Source organism: Arvicola amphibius, chromosome 3 (assembly GCF_903992535.2).
Source record: "Arvicola amphibius chromosome 3, mArvAmp1.2, whole genome shotgun sequence".
In the NCBI taxonomy this organism is placed as follows: Eukaryota; Metazoa; Chordata; class Mammalia; order Rodentia; family Cricetidae; genus Arvicola; species Arvicola amphibius.
This window is the reverse complement of record NC_052049.1, coordinates 127,207,341-127,228,356: the sequence shown is the minus strand read 5'-3', so window position 1 is coordinate 127,228,356 and position 21,016 is coordinate 127,207,341. Positions and strand designations below refer to the sequence as shown.

The 21,016-nt window shown below is 39.5% G+C and overlaps 1 protein-coding gene across 4 annotated transcripts in view; it reads left to right on the top strand.

The window, feature by feature from the left end:
* Positions 1-21,016, top strand: part of Neo1 (neogenin 1) — a 175,484-nt gene that overhangs the window by 144,390 nt on the left and 10,078 nt on the right. For all 4 annotated transcript variants that reach the window (XM_038322982.1, XM_038322980.1, XM_038322981.1 and 1 more), the window contains exons 19-24: positions 308-415; positions 1,693-1,887; positions 5,455-5,523; positions 10,206-10,353; positions 16,260-16,498; positions 17,157-17,249. In XM_038322982.1, the coding sequence (XP_038178910.1) occupies positions 308-415; positions 1,693-1,887; positions 5,455-5,523; positions 10,206-10,353; positions 16,260-16,498; positions 17,157-17,249 (852 nt within the window). The remainder of the gene's footprint in view (positions 1-307; positions 416-1,692; positions 1,888-5,454; positions 5,524-10,205; positions 10,354-16,259; positions 16,499-17,156; positions 17,250-21,016) is intronic.

Here is a 21,016-nt window from a genome sequence, read left to right as displayed (position 1 = left end):
GAGATGTGATTGTACAATGCCAAACAGAAGTCTGTGCTTGAAAGCAGTGGCCTTTGATTCCCTTGAGTATATATCCCTGGCTCCAACCCACAGGCCCATTCTCTATCCTCATATTTGTTTTGTTCTGGTTTTCCTTTGATACTTTGTATAGTCTTCTTTTTCTTAGAAATGGTTGGTTACACATAGACTTGAGGTGTTGAAACCAGGGGGTTTTGTCTTTGTCCTATACATTTACTGTGCCTTATCATTGAAAAGAGTTGGAAAATTGTGAATTATATTGAAGTGTACAGTATTTGTTGTTTTGTAGTTCCTACTTCTCCACCTAAAGATGTGACCGTTGTGAGTAAAGAAGGAAAACCTAGGACCATAATAGTGAACTGGCAGCCTCCCTCTGAAGCTAACGGCAAGATTACAGGTGAGATGCCTTAGACGATGCACGACTCCAGGCAAGAGCTGTTTTGTCAGTAGAAGTGGGAGTGTGTGGCTGACTTGGTCATTGTAGGGAGTGCTGTGAGCCATGTTGGTCCTTGAAATTGGAGCAGGGAGTGCCGTCTGCCCAGAGTAGCACGGAATTGAGTGGCCAGCCAGTAGTTTGGCTTAACAATATTTTGTGGGGCTAGAGTATGCGTACAGCCTTTGTTCTACTGCAGCTTGGTGGGTATGTTTATTTTCCACAAAGCTGTTCACTCCCCAGGTGACTTGTTCTGAACTTGCGTGTTTAGTTCTATGGGAATTACCTAGTATGCATAAACTGTTCTTCTGCGCTAAAGCCCTCCAAACCCATTAGGCTTTTAAACCACCAGTATCCCAAACTCTGCTGCTTCAGGTTTCTGTGCTCTCGGTACTATAATTAAAAGCTTGAATATCCTAGGCCTACAAAGGAACTGAAGATTTTTTTCTCCTGGGCTTTGGAGAGTAAATTTCCCATAATAGAGAAGATACTGTCTGCTGTTTGAAGCCTCTGCCATATTAGTAGTGTCCTGAAGAACCAGTTTACCCTTTGAAATATGAGGAAGGTGGCCCAAAGACTGAGAAAGATAATGTGTTTCTTAGCATTTTGTTCATGTAACTTTGTTTTTGGTGTTTTGTTTGTTTGTTTGTTTGTTTGTTTTTGGTGGGGGTGGTTGTCTGTCTGTTTTGGTTTTTTGAGATAGGATTTCTCTGTATAGTTCTGGCTGGAACCCACTCTGTAGCTGTTTCACAGTTGCAGAGATTAAAGGGGTGCTCCATCGTGTTCCTTTAACTTTGAATAAGATGTCCTTTTCTATAAATTCTAGCCTTTGTTCCTTGTTTTCTTAGGATCCTACATTGCCTCTTCTGTAAAAGAAATACCTTGACTCCGATTACTTTTTACTTTGTCTTTTAAAACCTTAAACAATAAGTCACTTTTTTGCAGTGTGAGTCAGGTAGGCTTCTGCCTCGTCTGTGGGGATTGAGTGCCCCCTGGTGGAAGTATCTGGTGACATGTTTCTGTGGCCTCACCTGCCCCAATTTTAGAACTTTGTCAGAGGTTTTCCAGTCTGCCAAGCATTTTTCTCCTAAGAGATGACATTGGTTGGAGCTAATTGATCATGTCATACCATTCCTAAGTCTCAGAACTATATTATTTTAAATCATAGGCATTTATTGACTCCCTGATTGCAAAAAGAAAAACAGAAATAGGATTTCTTTTCCTGTAATTGCTTTGGACAGGTTACATCATCTATTACAGCACAGATGTGAATGCAGAGATACATGACTGGGTCATTGAACCTGTTGTGGGAAACAGACTGACTCACCAGATTCAAGAGTTAACACTTGATACACCATACTACTTCAAAATCCAGGCCCGGAACTCAAAAGGCATGGGGCCCATGTCTGAAGCTGTCCAGTTCAGAACACCTAAAGGTAAAGCTCCCTGAGCCAAGGGTTTTAATATGCTGTCTAAAGAGTGGGGCTGCAGCATATAGAAACTGTGGGTAGTGTGGAGAATGCTGGTAATGAACTTGCCAGCCTCACTGTGAAGACTTCCAGAGGATTCCTCTCTTACCCACTGACTGCCAAATCGGTACTCTCCCAGTCCACATAGGCAGGAACTTTGGCTCTGCATATCTGAGCAGAAGAATTGCAGTGATCTTAAAAGTTTTATCTGAGAACTCAGAAGTGATTCTTTTGGTTTCCATAGAGTTATACTACATATTATTGTGACAGATGTTCTTTCAACACATGCAGGCTCTTAACATAAAGACGTTATATTGCAACCTTTGTAGAGAACGAGACTGGAAGGGGTTGTTTATGTAAAGCTCAAGAAAATGAATATAAAATAATGATAAGCCAAGCAAGCTTAGATAATAAAATTGAGTTGGGTGCTGAATCTGTGGAAATATGGAAATCTAAATTTCTATTGTCAATTTATTTGGAAGTTTGTGGGAATTTTATTTTTTCCTTTAAAACTTCTGTCTGTCCATCTTCAAAGCTGGTGATCCTTGCTCTTGTTTCCTCTTCCCCTGTGCTTGGCCTGTCAGCGGACTCCTCTGATAAAATGCCTAATGACCAAGGTAAATGAGTAGATGGCCTCTCTCTCATTTCTCTCTTTTGTGACCTATTATGAGCTTTTTGTTTCATCTTTTCCCCATGAAAATTACTACCATGTGTTAAATACCACACATAAACTTATTGGCCAAAGTAGAGTTGAGTCCATGTTTATATCCCTTGGGATATCTGAAAAGCTGAGGGATTCACTTAGAAGCTAAATCCACTGGTGGAAGAAAACTGAGTTGAATAACCTCAAGGCTGGCCTTAATTGAATATCAGGTTATCCTTAGGTGTTAAGATGCTACTGTTATAAACAGTGATAAGCATTTGAGGCGTAATGTGATCATTATACCAACCTTCCTTGTTTGTAACATTTAGAATTTTATTTCTTTAAATGAGAAGTTAATATCAAATTCAGCAAATACCATATTTTCCTTCTCACATACGTAAATTCTGTTAAATATGTGTTTATCTGCAACCAAGAATTTATTCTTTGTAATATGTTAATTTACAGCTCTTTCTATTTATTTTCTTAAATATTAAATATGGCCACTTTTATAAAAGGATAAAAAATATACGGCCTGGACACTTAGGAAGCATGAGCCTTGACGCCATCAGTCTTGAAGTCATTGGTCAGCACTTTTTTATTGTGATTCCTCTGGTGGCATGGGAGCTGTACTTTGTGATTTTTATCCTGAGGATTTCCATACTGCAAAAGACTGCTGAAAGTAAATTTGATCATTTCTTTCATGGTTTAAGAGTAGTAATCAAAAATACAAGGTTTTTGGATCTTGGTTAATACAAGAAAGAGTCAGAACTTGAAGCATTGAGTTTCATGACTTTGGAGATGTGTTTGTATTCAACAAGTCTTTTGTTGTACATGGGAGAAAATAGAAGGCATAGTTTTTAGTGAGTATTTGCAAGAATAGGATTTCACAAGTCATTACATTGCATATGCAGAGAATGTAAATGTGCTTTGCTCTATCCCTTCACTTGGTAACTGCAACACAACACTTAGTTGTTCCATGCCTCTGCTATTTAAAATTCTTTACCTTTTTTGGTGTTTTGGGTACTAGATTCATCCTTTGAAATTCTTACTTATTCTTTAATTCTTAAAGAAAATATTAGGAAATACAGGAATATAAACTAATAATCTTGGCAAAGCATGTTCATTGGCAACTTTTGGTTTTTGTTTTGTTTTATTTTCTTACGTGATGCAGTGCTCTGGAATTTAAATGTAGCCTGCATAACGATCATGAACATTTAAATATGAAGAACCTTAAAATGTCAAGTATCTCTGCCAGTTAGATTTTGCCTGAGGTAATAGCATATGAAGAACAACTGGAATCTTGATGTGTAGTGTGTGTCACTTGGGAGAAATGATAGCCTCAGAAATAAGAAGAAAAAGTAATAAGTATGAACAATGGAAAAGGGGTCAGGGACTAAATTAAATTAAAATATTCCCTAGAAATCCTGAAATTGTACCATAGGAGTCAAGAACTTTTTTTTCTTTCTTATGTAGGTTTTTGGCTTCTGAGAACATACCAAATTATATTTAGCCTCTAGATTTATTCTACTACTTATGCAGACTTAGATTTGGGTTTCTTTTGTTTCTTTTAAAATATGGTAATTTATAAGAGGAAAGAGAAATTGACATTAGTGCTAATGTTTTGCAGAAATAAATGTAGTTTATACACTTCTAATCAAGCTTTATTTGTGACACTATCTCTCAAGTATTTACTAGAGCTCCATGTGCTCTGCCTCCATAGAGGGAAAGAGTATACTCTTCCCTGAATTTATTATGTTTGTAATAGTTAACATTTATTGATCATTTATTACACACCAAGTAATATTCACAGTTTTTCATGGTCTTAATTTTTCATTTAGCCTCACAGCAGTGTGTTAAAGTAGATGCTTTTGGAATCCTTGCTTTAACTTAAGGAAAAAGAGGCACAAATGATGAAATAACTTGCCCACCATCAAAGTACCGCTGTGTAGTGAGCAGGTGTTCAAGGGCCATCTCTTAGGCACTGTGTGCTATTAACTGGAAGGAGTAGCTTGTATTTACCATCCTTGCGGGCCTCTTTTCAAGAGCTTGCTGCTACTAACTTCTGGCTAGTAACTTAGAATTGAGGAATACCTTTACTTTATGAAGGAAGGGCTTCCCCTAAGGAGTTTTGGTATAAATGTGAAGAAAGAGACTGAAAACCAAGAATAAGGATTATAAATCAAAAACCTGGTGTTTCTGTCTCCTGAGGTCTGCTGCTCAGGGAGACCCCAGGCCTGAATCAGCAACCTCACATATTTGAACTTGGGACTAAGATCAGATGACAGTGACCTATGTAAGCTACTGAAGGAAGGCTGGTTTTTTTTTCCTGTTTTTTAATGCTTAGGTGAAAGAAAAGGAAAAGTTAGAATATGATTTGAACCTCTGCTTACCTTCCTGCCCTTGCTTACGTTAACTTTATATTTAGAAGGGCAACTTCATAATCTGGGGGGGGGGGGGTAACAGAACAGTACTGACACTAGCCAAGCTAGATCAGCATCACCAAGTCCTTTGGAGAATACAGTTGTTTGGTACAAGCATCAGCTTCACTTACTCCCTTGGTTTCTTTTGTTATAAAAAGAAACATCTACATGTCTGCTCTGAGCCTCACTTCCTGGGCTAGAGAAATGGGGGAGCCCTCCACTTCTGAACAACAGAGTGGTAGTCTGGTCATAGCCTTGAAACAGAGACATCAGTCTTCTGGATACCTTCTTGCACAGAAAGCTATTTGTTTACGTTGGCATACAAACTGCATTCGTCCATTATTTGTGTTGTTTCATTTTGTTACAGAATAGACTGAGATGATTTGTGTTTAGAAAGCACTCAACTAGCTGTGAAGTGGGCTGTCACACCTACATGTTGACTTGTTATTGACATGATTTCTTCTGCTTCAGCCTTAGGATCAGCAGGAAAAGGAAGCCGACTGCCAGATCTAGGATCTGACTACAAACCTCCAATGAGTGGTAAACCCCTCTCTAAGACTTTTTTCAGCTTGCTACAGACATTATGGCAGTTTTGCTTAAATTTTTCAAATGTGTTTTATAGCTTCAGTGTTGGGTTATGGCATGTTGATGTAGTGTTTCATTTAGCAGATCTAGCTTTGACCGTTTTGCGGCAAATGTTGCTGAATTACTACTGGAAGCCTAGTCATCATAGAATCTTGTTTCTCCATGTAGCTGGCAGGAGACAAGATTGATGCCTAAACAAACCATCTGTTCCCTACTATCTCCAGAAAAGAGTTGGGCTTTCAAAAATTAGCCCTCTGGTAGCATTACCCATCACAAGCCAGAGAACTGCTTCAGAATCTCAACATCTCCGTTACTTATTTTTGAATTTTAGGGGGGAAAATTCTACTTTTTTACCATTCTGCAAGCTAGTACCCTCAGTTGAGTAACACTTCCTTCTTGGTGCTGTAGACATGGTTAAGAGCAGAGGACCCGGGTTCATTGCTCAGCACACACATGGTAGCTCACAACTGTCTGTAACTCTAGTCCAAAGGTATCTGACATCTTCTTCTGGCCTCCTTGGGCCCTGTGTGAATGTGATGTACAGACATACATGCAGGCAAAACACCTGTACACATTAAATAAAAATAATTTTGTTTCTTAAAAGGCCTTTTCCTTCTCCACAGAATGTTACTCAGCATTTCTGAGTTACTTTCATACTTAAACTTACCACTGCTCCTACACTCCGGGAATTAAGGAGAACAGACTGCATTATTCCCAGTTGATATAGTAAGAAAATCAGTGGAAAAGCGGTGTGTCTGAGGCCACCTGCTAATTCTGGCATAAAACCAAAATTCAGACCTCTGTCTTCTGATTGCGCTTTTTTCACTGTCACATGAGCCTAAAATGCAGGTGATTCTGTGCCAGCTCTAAGACCCCAGGTGGCAAAATGTCCAGCAGTAGTCACTAGACTTGGTTCTCACCGTCCCATCATCTCTTCGTCATAAGCATGGGGGTACAGTGAATAACTTCGTGTACTTCAGCTGTCTGTCTAATGCCCATGCTTTGGGGAAGTCAGCTGACGTTTAGAAGAACCAGACACACTTGAATGCTTCCAAAAGTTTTATACTACCAATGTTTAGAATTTTTTTTCTTCATGCATTTGTTGCATTTTGACTATAGACAGTATAAGTGTCAAGACTGTAAGGAAGTAATTTTCCTCTGTCTTTTCTTTCATTTAGATATCCACTTGTACTTTGTATTTTGAAGGTTCAGACTCTATGGCAAACCATAGGAGGAAGAAAGTAAAAAGGCAATTGATAGAAAATTAGGAAGGCTTTATAAAAGAGATATTATCTATTCCATATCTTAAAGGGTACATAAAAGATTCAGAGCTGGAGAAATGGCTCAGTAATTAAGAGCACTTCTTGTTCATGTAGTAGATTGGAATTTAGTTCCCATCATCTAGGTTGTATGGTTAACAGTCACCTGTATCTCCAGTTTCAGGAGATCCGGTGCCCTCCTCTGGCCTCCACAGGCATTCACACACACGTACACAGACACTCAGATACAAACACATAACTAAAAATAATCTTTAGAGGAAAAAGCCTGCTACATGTCAAGATGGGCATCAGACGTTCTGGGAAGCACCAACAGCACATGCAAAGGCATAGCAGCATCACCTGCTTTCCTTAGGGCCCTGCTGCCTGGGGGTAGAGTGGAGTGTACACGTAGGTTAGAACTAGCCTGACAACAGCCCAGATAGCAATGCTAAGAAATCTGGACTTTTTCCTATAAATCACATATGTAGAGTGTCTGACAGTACTGATAAACTAAGACTGCCATTTATCAGTATCTGCTATTATTAGTCTGAGAACCATGAAGAATTGATTGAGAGCTAAGAAGATGAAATCGGGGGAAAAGGAAACTGTTCCAGTAATCCAGGACAGACATATAGAAATACATGTAATAATGATCTCAGCAAGAGTGTTGACAGCCCCTTTGATGGCCCCTTCTTACTCCTAGAAACTTTTGTCTGACTCATAACATTAGAAGTTAAATCCAAATAAATAAAAACTTATTTGTGTTGAATGCAGAAAAGAAATACTTTCACCTCTGGTGTTCTTCATGTCCCAGATTCCCTAGCTTTTGGTTTGCTAGGTTGTCCCATCTTGCAAGAATCTAGCACAGTAGCTTAGTATTTCTGTTGATAGCAGCATTAAGTTAGCAGTATGGTTAATTTTATTGGTTCTAGTACTGTAGTCTTTTCCAAATATAAAAATGTTATCTCATTGAAGGTCAGTATTTACAGTGTAAATTATTTGCTTAAGTTTTTCTTAGAAATGAAAGATAAAAATGATTGAACCAAATGTAAAAGAATAAGCTCTTAAGCCATTCTAAATCAGCCTCAGATTTAGCACTGTACTTAAATGTCTGTAAAATCATAGAGTCGAAGTTGGAAGGTCAGATAATCCAGTGTTGTTGGAAGGGATTCCCACACAACGAGAAAAGTTTTGATTTAGAAACCTAGCACTCCTTTTATCAGCTAGACTGGTTGCTGGCAAGCCCTGGGATCTGCCTGTCCCTATCCCACCAGTACTGAGGTTATAATTGTATTCCACCATGTCTAGTTTATTTGTGGGTGCCAGGGATTTAGACTCAGGTCAAAGCACTTTACCCACTGAGCAGTCTCCCCAGCCTTCTTGATAAAAGTTCCTTCTACAACATCCTACTTCTTAATTACTTTGTTTCTGGCTAATTGGTTGATTAGTTTTTGAGACAGGAGCTCATTCTATAACCAAGTGTAAGACCGGAATTCACTGTGTGACCCAAACTGGACTCAATTTACTGCAGTCTTCCTGCTTCAGTCTTCAAAGGGTTGGCGTTATAGGCATGTGCCACCAAACAGTCCAACAGAAATTCTAGTGCTAAGCAAGGGTCACCTCTGCCATAACGTTCTTTGGGATTAGGGACCAAGAGTTGATAAAGATGTTCCATCTCTAGCTGAGCATTCATAGTTGCTTATTTGTAGCACTTTGAATAGTAATGCATCTCTTCATTGACTTCTATACACTGCAATGAGAGATTTAGCCCACCGAAGTTGGGAGGAACACAAACTTCTAGTCCTTCTAGTTTCTGTTCCCTCCCTCTAGAGCAGCAATTCTCAACCTCTGGGTCACATCCCCACAGGGATCACTTATCAGATATCCTAAATAGTAGATATTTTACGTTACAATTCATAACGGTAGTAAAATTACAGTTATGAAGTAGTAATGACATAATTTTATGGTTGGGGATCACCACAACATGAGGAACTGCCTTTTAAAGGGTCACAGCATTAGCATTAGAAAGGTCGGGAACCACTACTCTGCTGTGTCTTCCCTCAGGCCTTTGTATGATGAGATCCTTTCGTCTAATTATAAGCTCAAAAGCCATTTCTAAGAGAAGCTTCTTTAAAAAAATTATTAATACAGTTATGCAGATGAAAACAAGTTGAATTTAGAGTCCAGATTGTGTGTTCTAGAAGCTGTTTTCTGCATGGCTGTCCACAGGGATATGCAGGTGCAGGCTCCAGGCCTTGCTTCTCCAACATTGTGGAAAGAAAGAGACCTTACACTTGAGGCAGAGCCACATTAGATTCAGAAAAGCTTTTCAGCTACTCAGTCTAAGTGAGCCACACAGTCACTCTGCAGTGTAGCACCTTTCCCTGCTTTTGTCATAGCATGCTTAACTAGAGTTTCATATCTGTTTATTGCTGTGCCAACCTTCCACCCCCAGCATTTACATCTTTGCTCTTCACTGTTGCATCTTGAATACCTACAATAATAACTGGCACATAGTAACCGCTCAATAAATAATTGTCTAAATAATACATACATCTAGACCTGCTTCCTGCTGAAGTAGAATAAGGAAATTGTATTGTCTGTATGATTATGAAAAAAGATTAGTTTTCAAATAGTGATTTTGTAATTTCGGGCATCTGTATGTTAAGGAAAACTTTTTACTTTATAGGAATATGCATTTTATATGATTTTAAAAGCAAAAAAATACCCCAAAGAATTTAGAATGGTGATTGGGGGGGGGGGGGGTTACATACATGGTCCATGTAGAGGCCCAGGTTCTGTCCACACTTTAAGACAGGGTTTCTCACTGGGCTGCAACTCACAGAGTGGGCTAGGCTGACCAATCTCTGTGCTCCAATGTCCTGCCTACCAGAGCTCAACCTGCCTTGCTTCCCCAGCACTGAGATTATAAGCTCGTGTCACCATGCCCAAAGGTTCTGGGTATGGCACCCAGGAACTCACACTTCTCTGCAGCTCAGCATGGAGCTTTTAAAAATGAATCTGCACATCTTACAAGACACCAGAGAGGCAAGACCTCTGACATACTTGTCAGAAAGTATCTGAACCTTTGAGCTTTGGAAGCTCTACCATGTCAGTACCCTTGAAGGTTTCCACTAAATGCTATTCTTTGAGCAAACCTCTGTGCTAATCCCTGAAGGTGTGGGGGGAGCAGACTCTCATATCCCTAGGAACTTAGAATCTAGAAATAATTTCCTTGAGTGGCACGTTATGTGGAACTCTGATAGCTGGTATGAAGGAAGTTCCCATGAAATACCTTGGAATGCTTTAATAGCCTAATTGAATGTATATTTTTTAATCACCTAACAAATTAACAGGTGTACCATTTTCCCTGTGCAGGCAGCAACAGCCCTCATGGGAGCCCCACCTCTCCTCTAGACAGCAATATGCTGCTGGTCATCATTGTCTCTGTTGGTGTCATCACCATTGTGGTGGTTGTGATCATCGCTGTCTTTTGTACCCGGCGCACCACTTCTCACCAGAAGAAGTAAGGATCCCTAAAATGTAACCCATAAACTTGTAGTATATCTTTTTTTGACTTTTTGTTTGTGTTTTGCTTCTTATGTGTTGCTTATGTTTTTAGAGTGATGCAAAGAATTAAAAAACATAAAGTACATGAAAGGCCACTTTAAATGCAACAATGCCCCTACCATGGGAATGTCTTAGGGAATATGTATATTATGCAAGGTCCCACAAGATTTTAATGGAGCTGAAATATTCCTGCCATCTACTGAACACAAAGTTGAAGAGACAGGAGAAAAAGAAACCATGGGAGGAGGAAGAGAAAGACCTACCAAGAAATTTAGTTAAGGCTTAACAGGCTTTTGTGAGCCTCAACACGCTCCTGAAAAAGTTTGAAAAGTGAGTGGGTTTAGGAAACTTGCTCAGCAGTTAGGAACATGTACAGCTCTTGTAGTGGACCCCAGTTCTGTTCCTACTTTGGGTGGTTCACAGCCATCTGTAACTCCAGTTTAAAGGAATCTGACACCCACTTTTGGTCTCTGCAGAAGTGTACACATAATTAAAAATAAAATGTTTAAAAATATCTTCCCCTATCCCAGACCAAAAATGTTGCATCTACAAGCAGGAATATCCATGGTGTGCTGTTTATAAATAAAAATTCTGTTTTATAATTCAAATTCTGTTGAAGAAAGGAGATAAACCAAACAGCCCACCATAGACATTTCTGAGTAGAGAGACCTGATCAGGAAGTGGGGCAGGTCCTCAGAAGGGCATCTAGAAGAAGGCACTGTCAATCATAGGAGACCACACAGTAGCATACATATTGTTTTCTGCAAAGACCTTCCAGTAGGCCAAGATATGGACAATGGATGTACAAGACAGTGGCATCAAAGATCTGATTCTGTGTACAGCCTAGGCTGTATGTTTGTGTCCTGGTGTTTTATTGTTATTTTTATTTTATTTTTATTTTATTGTTATTTTTAGTTATGTGTATGTGTATCTATATGTAGGTATATGCACAGAGACCTCAGATACTTCTGGAACTGGAATTATAGGTGGTTGTGAGCCAACCCACAGTAGTACTGGGAAGCAAATTCAAGTCCTCTTCAAGAGCAGTTTATTCTCTTCTGAGCCATCTTTCCAGCCTTGTGTCTTATTTTTTTTTAACAATAATAGCAGCAAAAAAATGTTTACAAAGCTAAAAATATGGGCTGGGGAATGTGGTTCAGTGAGTAAAGTGCTTAAAATGCAAACATGACCTGAGTCAGCAGGACACATCTCTGACTCCAGTAGAGTGGAGTAAAGGGGATGACAGAGTTCTCAAGCTTGTTGGGTGGCTAGCCTTGCCATCTGTGAAAGCTGAGGTTAGTGATAGACCCTGTTTAAAAAAATACAGTGTAGCGTATAGAGGAAGACACCAGGTATCAATCTCTGGATTCTATACACACTTGCACACATATATGAAAGAAATGAAAAGTAAAACATTGAGTTGTTAAAAATAAAACTTTAATGGGATGAAGAAAAAAATCTTTTTACCGCAAAAGCCAGAAAGCACATCTGTATATGTACGCAGCAAGCAGACCACATCGAGTTTCTAGCAGACCTACAATAGGCTATTTCATAGCCTGTGTGTCAGCCAAGGTGGAAGAAACTATGAACTTATATAAAATATTATAGCTCATAATTTTAAAAAAATTGAAACAGGATCTCACTGTGTAGTCTTGACTGGCCAATAACCTGCTGTATAGACCAGGCTGGCTTTGAACTCAGAGATCCACCTGTCTCTGCCTCAGGTGCTGAGATTAAAGGCTTATGTCACCATGCCCAGCTAATGTATTTATTTCCCATACATAGGACAGGTAATATGCTCCCTTGTAACTGCTTTTTGAATTATTTTATGTCAAATAGGTTATGTGATATTTTAAATCTCTCTTGTCAAATAGCTTTCCATAGTTTATACTTACAGATCTCTTCTAAGACAAGAATGGCTCCTTTACCTAGGCCTCTTGTCTGCTTTTGAGTATAGAAAACTTTTTTCTTAAAAGCCTGAAAAACAACTTTTTTAGAATGTTTCTGCAGGTTTCTGTATTTTGTGCTTCTTTTATCTATCTATATGAACTTGCTCTTATATTTAATGTTAGTATTTTGGGGATGTTTAATAGTATATAAAAAGCAAAATTAAGCCAGGCGGTGGTGATGCACGCCTTTAATACCAGTACTCGGGAGGCAGAGAGAGGCAGCAGATCTCTGAGAGTTTGAGACCAGCCTGGTCTATTAAGACAGACAGACACAAATAAACACTCACAATAAAGAGTTCCATGGTGCTTTAGAAGGAGTTAAAATTCAAAGTAGATAAAAAAATAAATAAGAGGGTCTTCAGACTGAAACAAGGAAAATAGGTTCTGTATTCTGTATTTGAATTTGCAAGTCCAACAGATTTGGGTCCCTTTGTTTAAAATAATTGCATCAAATCTTTGCAGCACTGCCCCTCAACTCCCCTTAAGCTGCTTCTGGGTGTTCTATTAGCCATTGAAAATATAATGAGTCTTTCTTGTTCCTTTTCTTCCTCTTTAATACTTGAAGTACCTCTTGTTCAGGTAGTGGCTTTTATAGCAATTTAGTGTCAACATCAATAAAGAGTTTAAAGTTTAGGCCTTTGTTGTTCTTCAACACGTTTTCTCTAGTTCCCTGACTCTCCACAGATTGCCCAAGATTCTACTTCAAGAAGAGAGAAGCTGTCAGATGATGTATTAGTGTATTTTGTGTTTCTACATTAAAATTCCTGAGGGTAGGCACTTCGTAAACAGCTTTATTTGTTTAAAGATTCTGGTAGTCTGAACGGTCTAAATAGCATGGTTCTGGCATGCTGGTGAGGGTCCCTGGCCACAGGATGGCAGAGAAACAAAAAGTTATATACAAAAGAAGATCCCAGGAATGAGTACCAGATTCCACCACAACAGCCTATTGTTTAGGAGCTATTCAAGTCCTGTGAGAAGTACTTAGTCTCCTCCAAGGTGATGCCCCATTGACTTAATTTCCTCCTACTATGCTCCATCTCTTAAAGATTCCATTACCTCTTATTACCACTAAAGAGGTTTCCAGCACATAATTTTGTGGGAGACAAACCACATCCAAACTGTAGGAGATGAGCGAGCTACTTCTTCATATCACCATCTAACCAAAACTTTCTGAATAATTTTTTTGGTATGTTGAGGCAAGGTTTTGCAGCAAGCTGGCCTCAAAGCTAAAACTCTTACTTCGCAGCCTCCAAACTGCTAGCATCACAGGTATGTGCCACTGTGCCCAATGATTTTCAAGCTTTCAGATTAGGAATGCTCAGCTTATAATGATTGTACATATGACACAATGGTCCTGTAAGGTCACATCACCTAGTGACAGAACAGCCGTGAAGGTGTACTCTGTAATTCACCAAACAACATGAGGGATTTATTTCTCCCTATCTTAATCATATGTGACTGCTAAGTAATTGCTATACAAATGGTTTTTACACTATTTCTTCAAGAGTGACAAGGAAAAGTTCACATTCAGTGAAATATAAAAGCAATATATTTACAACCTGAAGTTGGTTGAATCTGAGACTGAAACACAAGTATGCAGGTCCACTGTATTTGTTTCTACTAGCTTGGAGTCTTTTTTTTTTCTTCACTACATGTTGAAGCTTTATTTGTCCTTTTTCTCCCAACCATTTCAGCACAGTTGCTCTTAGTAGATTACACACATTTCCTCAGAGCCTGAGTCAGGACCTCCTCTCTTCTCCAAGCCCTTCCACGTGACCTCATGTGCCTCTGTGGTTTCATCTACTCTATGCTTCCCAGAAACTATTTCTATTTACAGCCAGGCCTCTTTCTTATGAGTATCAGACACACACACCCTGTTGCTTCTTTCACGTTTCTTCTCTAAACTCAGCGAGTAGCTTGGATGTGAATATGCCTACTTCTATAGGCTCCTGTGTTTGAACACTTGGTCCATAGCTAATGGCTCTATTATGAAGGATATGGATCCTTGTTGGAGGAAGTGTTCCCTGAGAGTTAGCTTTGAGGATACATAGCCCAGCCCTTGTACACAAGAAGTGTCTCTTCCTTTCTACTTACAGGTGCAGTGTGACCAGCAATTCTCTGCTGGCCATGGTGGGATGTACCCCTCAAATTGCAAACCCTCCCTTCCTTAAATTGCTTCACACCAAATAGCAATGGAAAAAGTACCTAATAAACACATGTCCAACCCAAAATTCCTTGCGTTTTCAGTAAAATTTCTTCTAGTCTACTATTCCCAGTGTAAGTGGCCTGCGACAGAAGCTTTGGCCTCACCATTTACTTCTTTTTCTTCTTTATCTGAACCCAGTCTGTGTTCACCCCTCACTCTATCATTTCTGACTCCTAAAAACACCTTTCAAATCTGCCTCTTCCACTCCCACTGCCACAGGCCAGCACTGATGGACTCTCTCCTGCCTCCACCTCACAGGCTCATTCTTCACAACATGGTAGGGATAAAGTTTTAACTCAAGATTGACCTTATTCTCTTGTTTAAAACCATTAAATTATTTCTCCTTTCTTATAGAGGGAAGTTCATATTCTTAGTACTGCTGTAAAAACTGTTCACGATCTGGTCCTTGGCTGCCTCCTGAGCACTGTTTCCCATCATTCTCTTCATGGCTCACCCTGTCATCACTCAGGACTTTACAGGATCCCCCTAGTAGACAAGGCTGCTGCTCCACTGCAGGGCTTCGGCATAAGCTGATTTCACCACCTGGAATACACATGCTGTCCCTGTTATGTCTCAGCATAAAAGTCACTTATTCTGCACATATTCCCCGTCTACCTAAGCTCCAACTATTAAGATTAATACTTGGCATTTCGGTAAACTCAGAGCATTTAAAAATAGTTTGGTGTCGTTTTTCTCACTTGATCAAAAGTGCTGAGGACACAGCAGTGTAGCACAGGATCTGACAGGAACAAGGTGACTGGGAAAGTGAGTGAATGAGTGAAGGAAGGCACCACAGCCTAGTGGAGACTGCTGTCACATTCTTGACGCCACCTGGTGGGGTCCTAGAAAATTACTCCCTCCATCTGTTGGGCATTAATTTTTACCTTTTCTTGTTGTATTTTTACGTCTTGTCCTTTCTCTGTCTAGTGGAAACTTGTAGAGGAACCTTCTGCTTTAGAGGTTCTATTTTTAAATGCTAGCTCACTCTCTTAGTTAAAAAAAAACAATATTCAGATATGCTCTGACATAGTATCCAAATAATATATGAACAGACAAAACCACATTTACTGTTTCCAGAAATAATTGTCTCTGATTTTTGTTGTTGTTGTTGTTGTTGCTGCTGTTTGTTTCCATTTCTGCCTTTGTTTAAAGTATCTCTCAGGATACTTTAAAGAGTTTATTGTTTTATTTTAGGTTGAAGTATTTTTTAAATATTTATTTATTTATTATGTATACAATATTCTCTCCATGTGCATGCCTGAAGAGGGTACCAGGCCTCATTACAGATAGTTGTGAGCCACCATGTGGTTGCTGGGAATTGAACTCAGGACCTTTGGAAGAGCAAGCAATGCTCTTAACTGCTGAGCCATCTCTCCAGCCCCAGGTTGAAGTATTTTTTTGTTTTGATTGGGGATTGCATTTAGGATTTCCCAGTGCTAAACATATACTCTGCTTCTCAGCTACATTTCCAGTCCCTCTTTTTACTTTTTATTTTGAGAGTAAATCATGCTAACTTGCATAGACTGCCCTTTAACTAGGCCAGGCAAGCCTTGACTATTTTATATTCCTGCCTCTGCCTCCTAACTAGTTGGGATTATAGGCCAGTGACACCATACCTAGCAGAAAATCAGTTTTAATGACATAGTGCTTTGACAAATATGTTCAAAAGAAATACATTTTAAGGACTACTCTTAATTCTGTGCCTAGGAAACGAGCTGCCTGCAAATCAGTGAATGGTTCCCATAAGTATAAGGGCAACTGCAAAGACGTGAAGCCCCCAGACCTATGGATCCATCATGAGAGACTGGAGTTGAAGCCTATTGACAAGTCTCCAGATCCAAACCCTGTCATGACTGATACTCCAATCCCTCGAAACTCTCAAGATATCACACCAGTCGACAATTCCATGGATAGCAATATCCATCAAAGGCGGAATTCATACAGAGGTACTGTTTCCACTTTTTAAGGTTACCTAAATTTGACAATTCCGGTAAGAGGTTAGTTTTAACGAAATGTATATTGCAGGCACACATCTTTAATCCCAGCACTCGGGAGGCAGAGGCAGGCCGATTTCTGTGAGTTCAAAGCCAGCCTGGTTTACAGAGTGAGGTCCAGGTCATCCAGGGCTGTTACACAGAGAATCGCTGTCTTGAAGGAAAAAAATGTTTATCTTGGGTTTTTTTATTTTTCTTCAGTATTTGATGAGCAATAGCTAGCTGTTATAGAAAGGAAGAGGTTATGCATCATTTAAGAGCAGCCTTCTAGATATTTTTAAGTCTCTCATCAGGCTTTAGTCGAGTATTTGAGGGATCTAATTCATGTGTGTGCATTGAGCTGTGTCCTTTCCTTTGGACTTCACCTGTCACTGTGGCGTTCAGAACCTCTGTGATAAGGATGCTTATACACACATCTCACTGAAGTACAGTGTGCACCATCATATCATCTTTTTTGAATCTCAGCAAAAATTTGCTTAATGCTACAAATCTAAATTCCTTGGCTTGGTACATTGTGAATCGCGAAACCTTCAGTGGAAATGTGTTACTGTTGAGGCTGCTCAGAGGCCTAGGGCGTACACTTACTACTAACCTCCATATTTATATCTAGGGCACGAGTCAGAGGACAGCATGTCTACACTGGCTGGAAGGAGGGGAATGAGACCAAAAATGATGATGCCTTTTGACTCTCAGCCACCTCAGCGTAAGTAGAAGCATCTCTCTTCCCCCCACTGCCACCAGTCTTCCATGTCATGGTGGGAAATAGCTATGAGTAGTCTCTTTAACTTCTCTTCATTGCAAGATACAGATCAACTGACAATATTGTGACACCTTACAGGAAGAAGAAGTACCAAAGTATTGTATTTCATAGTAAATGTTATTCTTGAGCTAGAAAAGATGGCTCAGTGCTTAAGAACACTGACTACTCTTCCAGAAGATCCAGGTTTGATTCCCAGTGCCAACATGGCGGCTCACAACTATCTGTAACTCCAGTTCCAGGGAAACCTGACACCCTCTTCTGACCTTCACAGACACCAGCCATATGCATGGTACACATACAGGCAAAACATCCATACACATAAAAATTAAATATTCTTGATAGTAACATGTTTAAGTTATGGATAGATTCAAAAGCTAACTTTGCAGCTAGCAGGATGGCTCAGAGAAGAGCAATGCTTATGTGCAGGTCTAAGAACTTGAGTTGGTTCTCTGCTTCCCGTGTGGTAGCAAGAGAAAAACCAACTCTCAAGAATTGTTCTCTGACCTCTCCACCTGCACAGTAGCACATACATTCTATAGCACATGTATGCCTACACACGCAAGATCATTTTTAAAAAAAAATAAATTCTGTCCTCTTCCAGGAGAGACAGGAAAGCATCTCCTGATACTGCAACTGGGCTTTGCCAAAAGTCATGCATATGATCAGTACTGATAGCTTGATAGATTCATACTTCATTTTGTCAAGCAGTTATGTTACTAGAACTCCTTTCATAATAGTTGAAATTAAAAATAAGTAATGTTAGTATTGAGAATCAAAAGAGAGGAATGTGCTGAAGAGACAGCCTAGTGGTTAGAGCAGAGGACCAAGTTCAGTTCACAGCACTCTTATCAGGTGGCTCACAACCAACTCTAATTCCAACTTCAGAGGGACTTTTCACCGCTGGCCTCTGTGAACATCGCACTCATGTGCACAGACCAAACATACACAACTTAAAGTAATAAAATTAATCTTCTTAAAAATCAAAGCCGGGCGGCAGTGGTGCACGCCTTTAATCCCAGCACTCAGGAGGCAGAGGCAGATGGATCTCTGTGAGTTCGAGGCCAGCCTGGTCTACAAGAGCTAGATCCAGGACAGGCTCCAAAGCTACAGAGAAACCCTGTCTCAAAAAAAAAAAAAAAAAAAAAAAAAAAAAAAGTGCCAAGCATAGTGGTAAATACCTGTAACCCCAGCACTCAGGAGACTGAGTCAGAATGGATTTCAAAGGCAGCCTGGGCTTCCAGTCAGATTCTGTCTCCAGATCAGGGAAAGATAAAGATGAGTCAGCATTTTCAGTCTATTTTGTCCTTTCCCGTGCTTCTGTTTCAATATAAAAAGGCCTTTCAGATTAGCTGGCAGTGTGGGTCTTTCAGTTAAGAGACTATATAGCCACATCACTCAAATGATGAGGTTAACCAGCTCTGAATGTCCTACACAGGCACCGATGCCATGGAATCCTCTACTTGGAAAAGGTCTCATCCACACTTCTCATGGAACCTCCAAGCGTGCACGTTTGTCTTCCCTCACTCACACACCCTCACAGTGCACAGCCAGAGAAGACACTAGATTGTAAAGGGAAATCAGCTCTGAAAGAATAAGGCTGTATCAAAATAAGCAGTTTTTACAAGTAACTTAAGCTTAATGTCCATAGCAGGAAGAATGACTTACACTTAGAAGCATACAGGGGAAAAACATATTTTATGTGTTTTAATAGGTTTCCTATGTAGATACCTCCAGTTTAAAAAAAAAAGAAGAATCTACTTCCCTTGTTTTTGTTTTTTACTTATAAGAAGATGGTAATTTAGCTGGGCGGTGGTGGCGCACGCCTTTAATCCCAGCACTCGGGAGGCAGGGGTAGGTGGATCTCTGTGAGTTCGAGACCAGCCTGGTCTACAAGAGCTAGCTCCAGGACAGGCTCTAAAGCTACAGAGAAACCCTGTCTCGAAAAAAAAAAAAAAAAAAGAAGATGGTAATTTGAGTGCTCTAAGGGCTCAGTTTCTTCCTGAACTGGCTTATTTCTAAAACTTAGAAAATAGATTTATTTAATATGTTAAAGAAAAAAGATACAATTCTAGTTGCAATCATTTTCTCTCGTTTGTTGATTTTGGTTTGATGAGGAAGAAATACGTATGAATACACAGTAGTATGTAATTTGTGCCCAAATAGTTGGGTAGTTGTTAGAATCTTTCATTCAAGAATCTGAAACCCTGCCGGGCGGTGGTAACACACAGCTTTATCCCAGCACTCAAGCGGCAGAGGCAGGAGGATCTCTGTGCTCTGTGAGTTCGAGGCCAGCCTGGTCTATAAGGCTAGTTCCTGGACAGCTAGGGCTGTTACACAAACAAACACTGTCTCGAAAGACAAAAAGAGAAAAAAGAAAGGAAAAAAAGTATCTAAAACAAGGTGCTGGGGTACACTTGGAGCTTTGAGAGATTCTTTTTGAAACCCACCTAGCAGCTCTGCACCTGGTGCATCCACATACCTTGGTCTGAGAAGCTGAGCAGAGCTAGATGGGCTTGCTGGCATTGGGATGAGGTCAGATCCAAACCCTATGCAGACCCATCAAGTTCTGGTTCAACTAACTTTATTCTATACCAACACATTTACTTTTTATTTATGTATTTGGAAACACGAAATATCATTTAAAACAAAGTCCATTTTGGCTTTCTTTCACCATCTGTCCCTAGAATGCTCTCAGATTGCACATCCTAGGTCAATCTATTTTACTCCTTCCCCACAGCCTGAATTGTGGAAAATACTGATTCTGAAGCATCTCACTTTGCAAACTACTTCTCTTGCCCCAGAGGAGATCTTGATCTGAGAATAATGATCACCCTTCTCAGCTAACTTTAATGGTTGTAATTTATTCCCATGGACCTGCTAGAGCCTCTGGAGAAGAAATGCATCTATTCCATGGTCTGGGGTTTCTCTTTCCAAGGTGATGTTGATAGCTCCACAAAGATCTATGGAGATCCCACATAACAGAAGATATTTTAATAGGTTCCAAAGTGCTAATGCAGTTTGATTATCAAAATTTATGAAAACCTTGCTTAGAAAAGGAGACAGGGGAATCCCTATGTTCCTTGTCTACCGTACCTGCATGTTTGCCTGTTTGGGCAATGTGCAGCTAGTTTCCTTGATCATAAACATTGTTCTTCAGCTGCTCTAAAGCATACCTAAGAAAAATGTATTTTCTGACTCTAGGTGTATTGCTTTTTACTGCTTATATCTCAGGTTAAACAGGAAGCTTTATTAAAGAGGCTTCATAGGAATTTCCATATGGAACCTATACAGAACTTTCTATTCTTTACCTAAATTGAATCTTTAGCCAGAGAAAGGGAAAGGAAACTAGGAACATCATCCATTTATGGCTTAAAATGCTAATGGGTAGACTGAGCCCCAGGCTGGACATAGTAAAAAATGGTGCTGTGCTATTATAATTTATACTTTTATTACTAGATTGAGGTATGATGGTTAAAATTTTTATTTACATTCCTTTTAATGTATTAAAGTTGATTAAACAGCTGCTTACTTATTAATACCCATTAATCAAGAGTGGATGTCATTTTAATTAATTAATTTAATTAATGTTATTTTAGGACAGAAAAAATAATAGAAACATTTGCTTGTGGACTTACATTTTGCGACATTCAGATAGATATTGTAATAGTTGTGTAATTCATATTTATAATAGAAGTATTCAGAAATGCAGA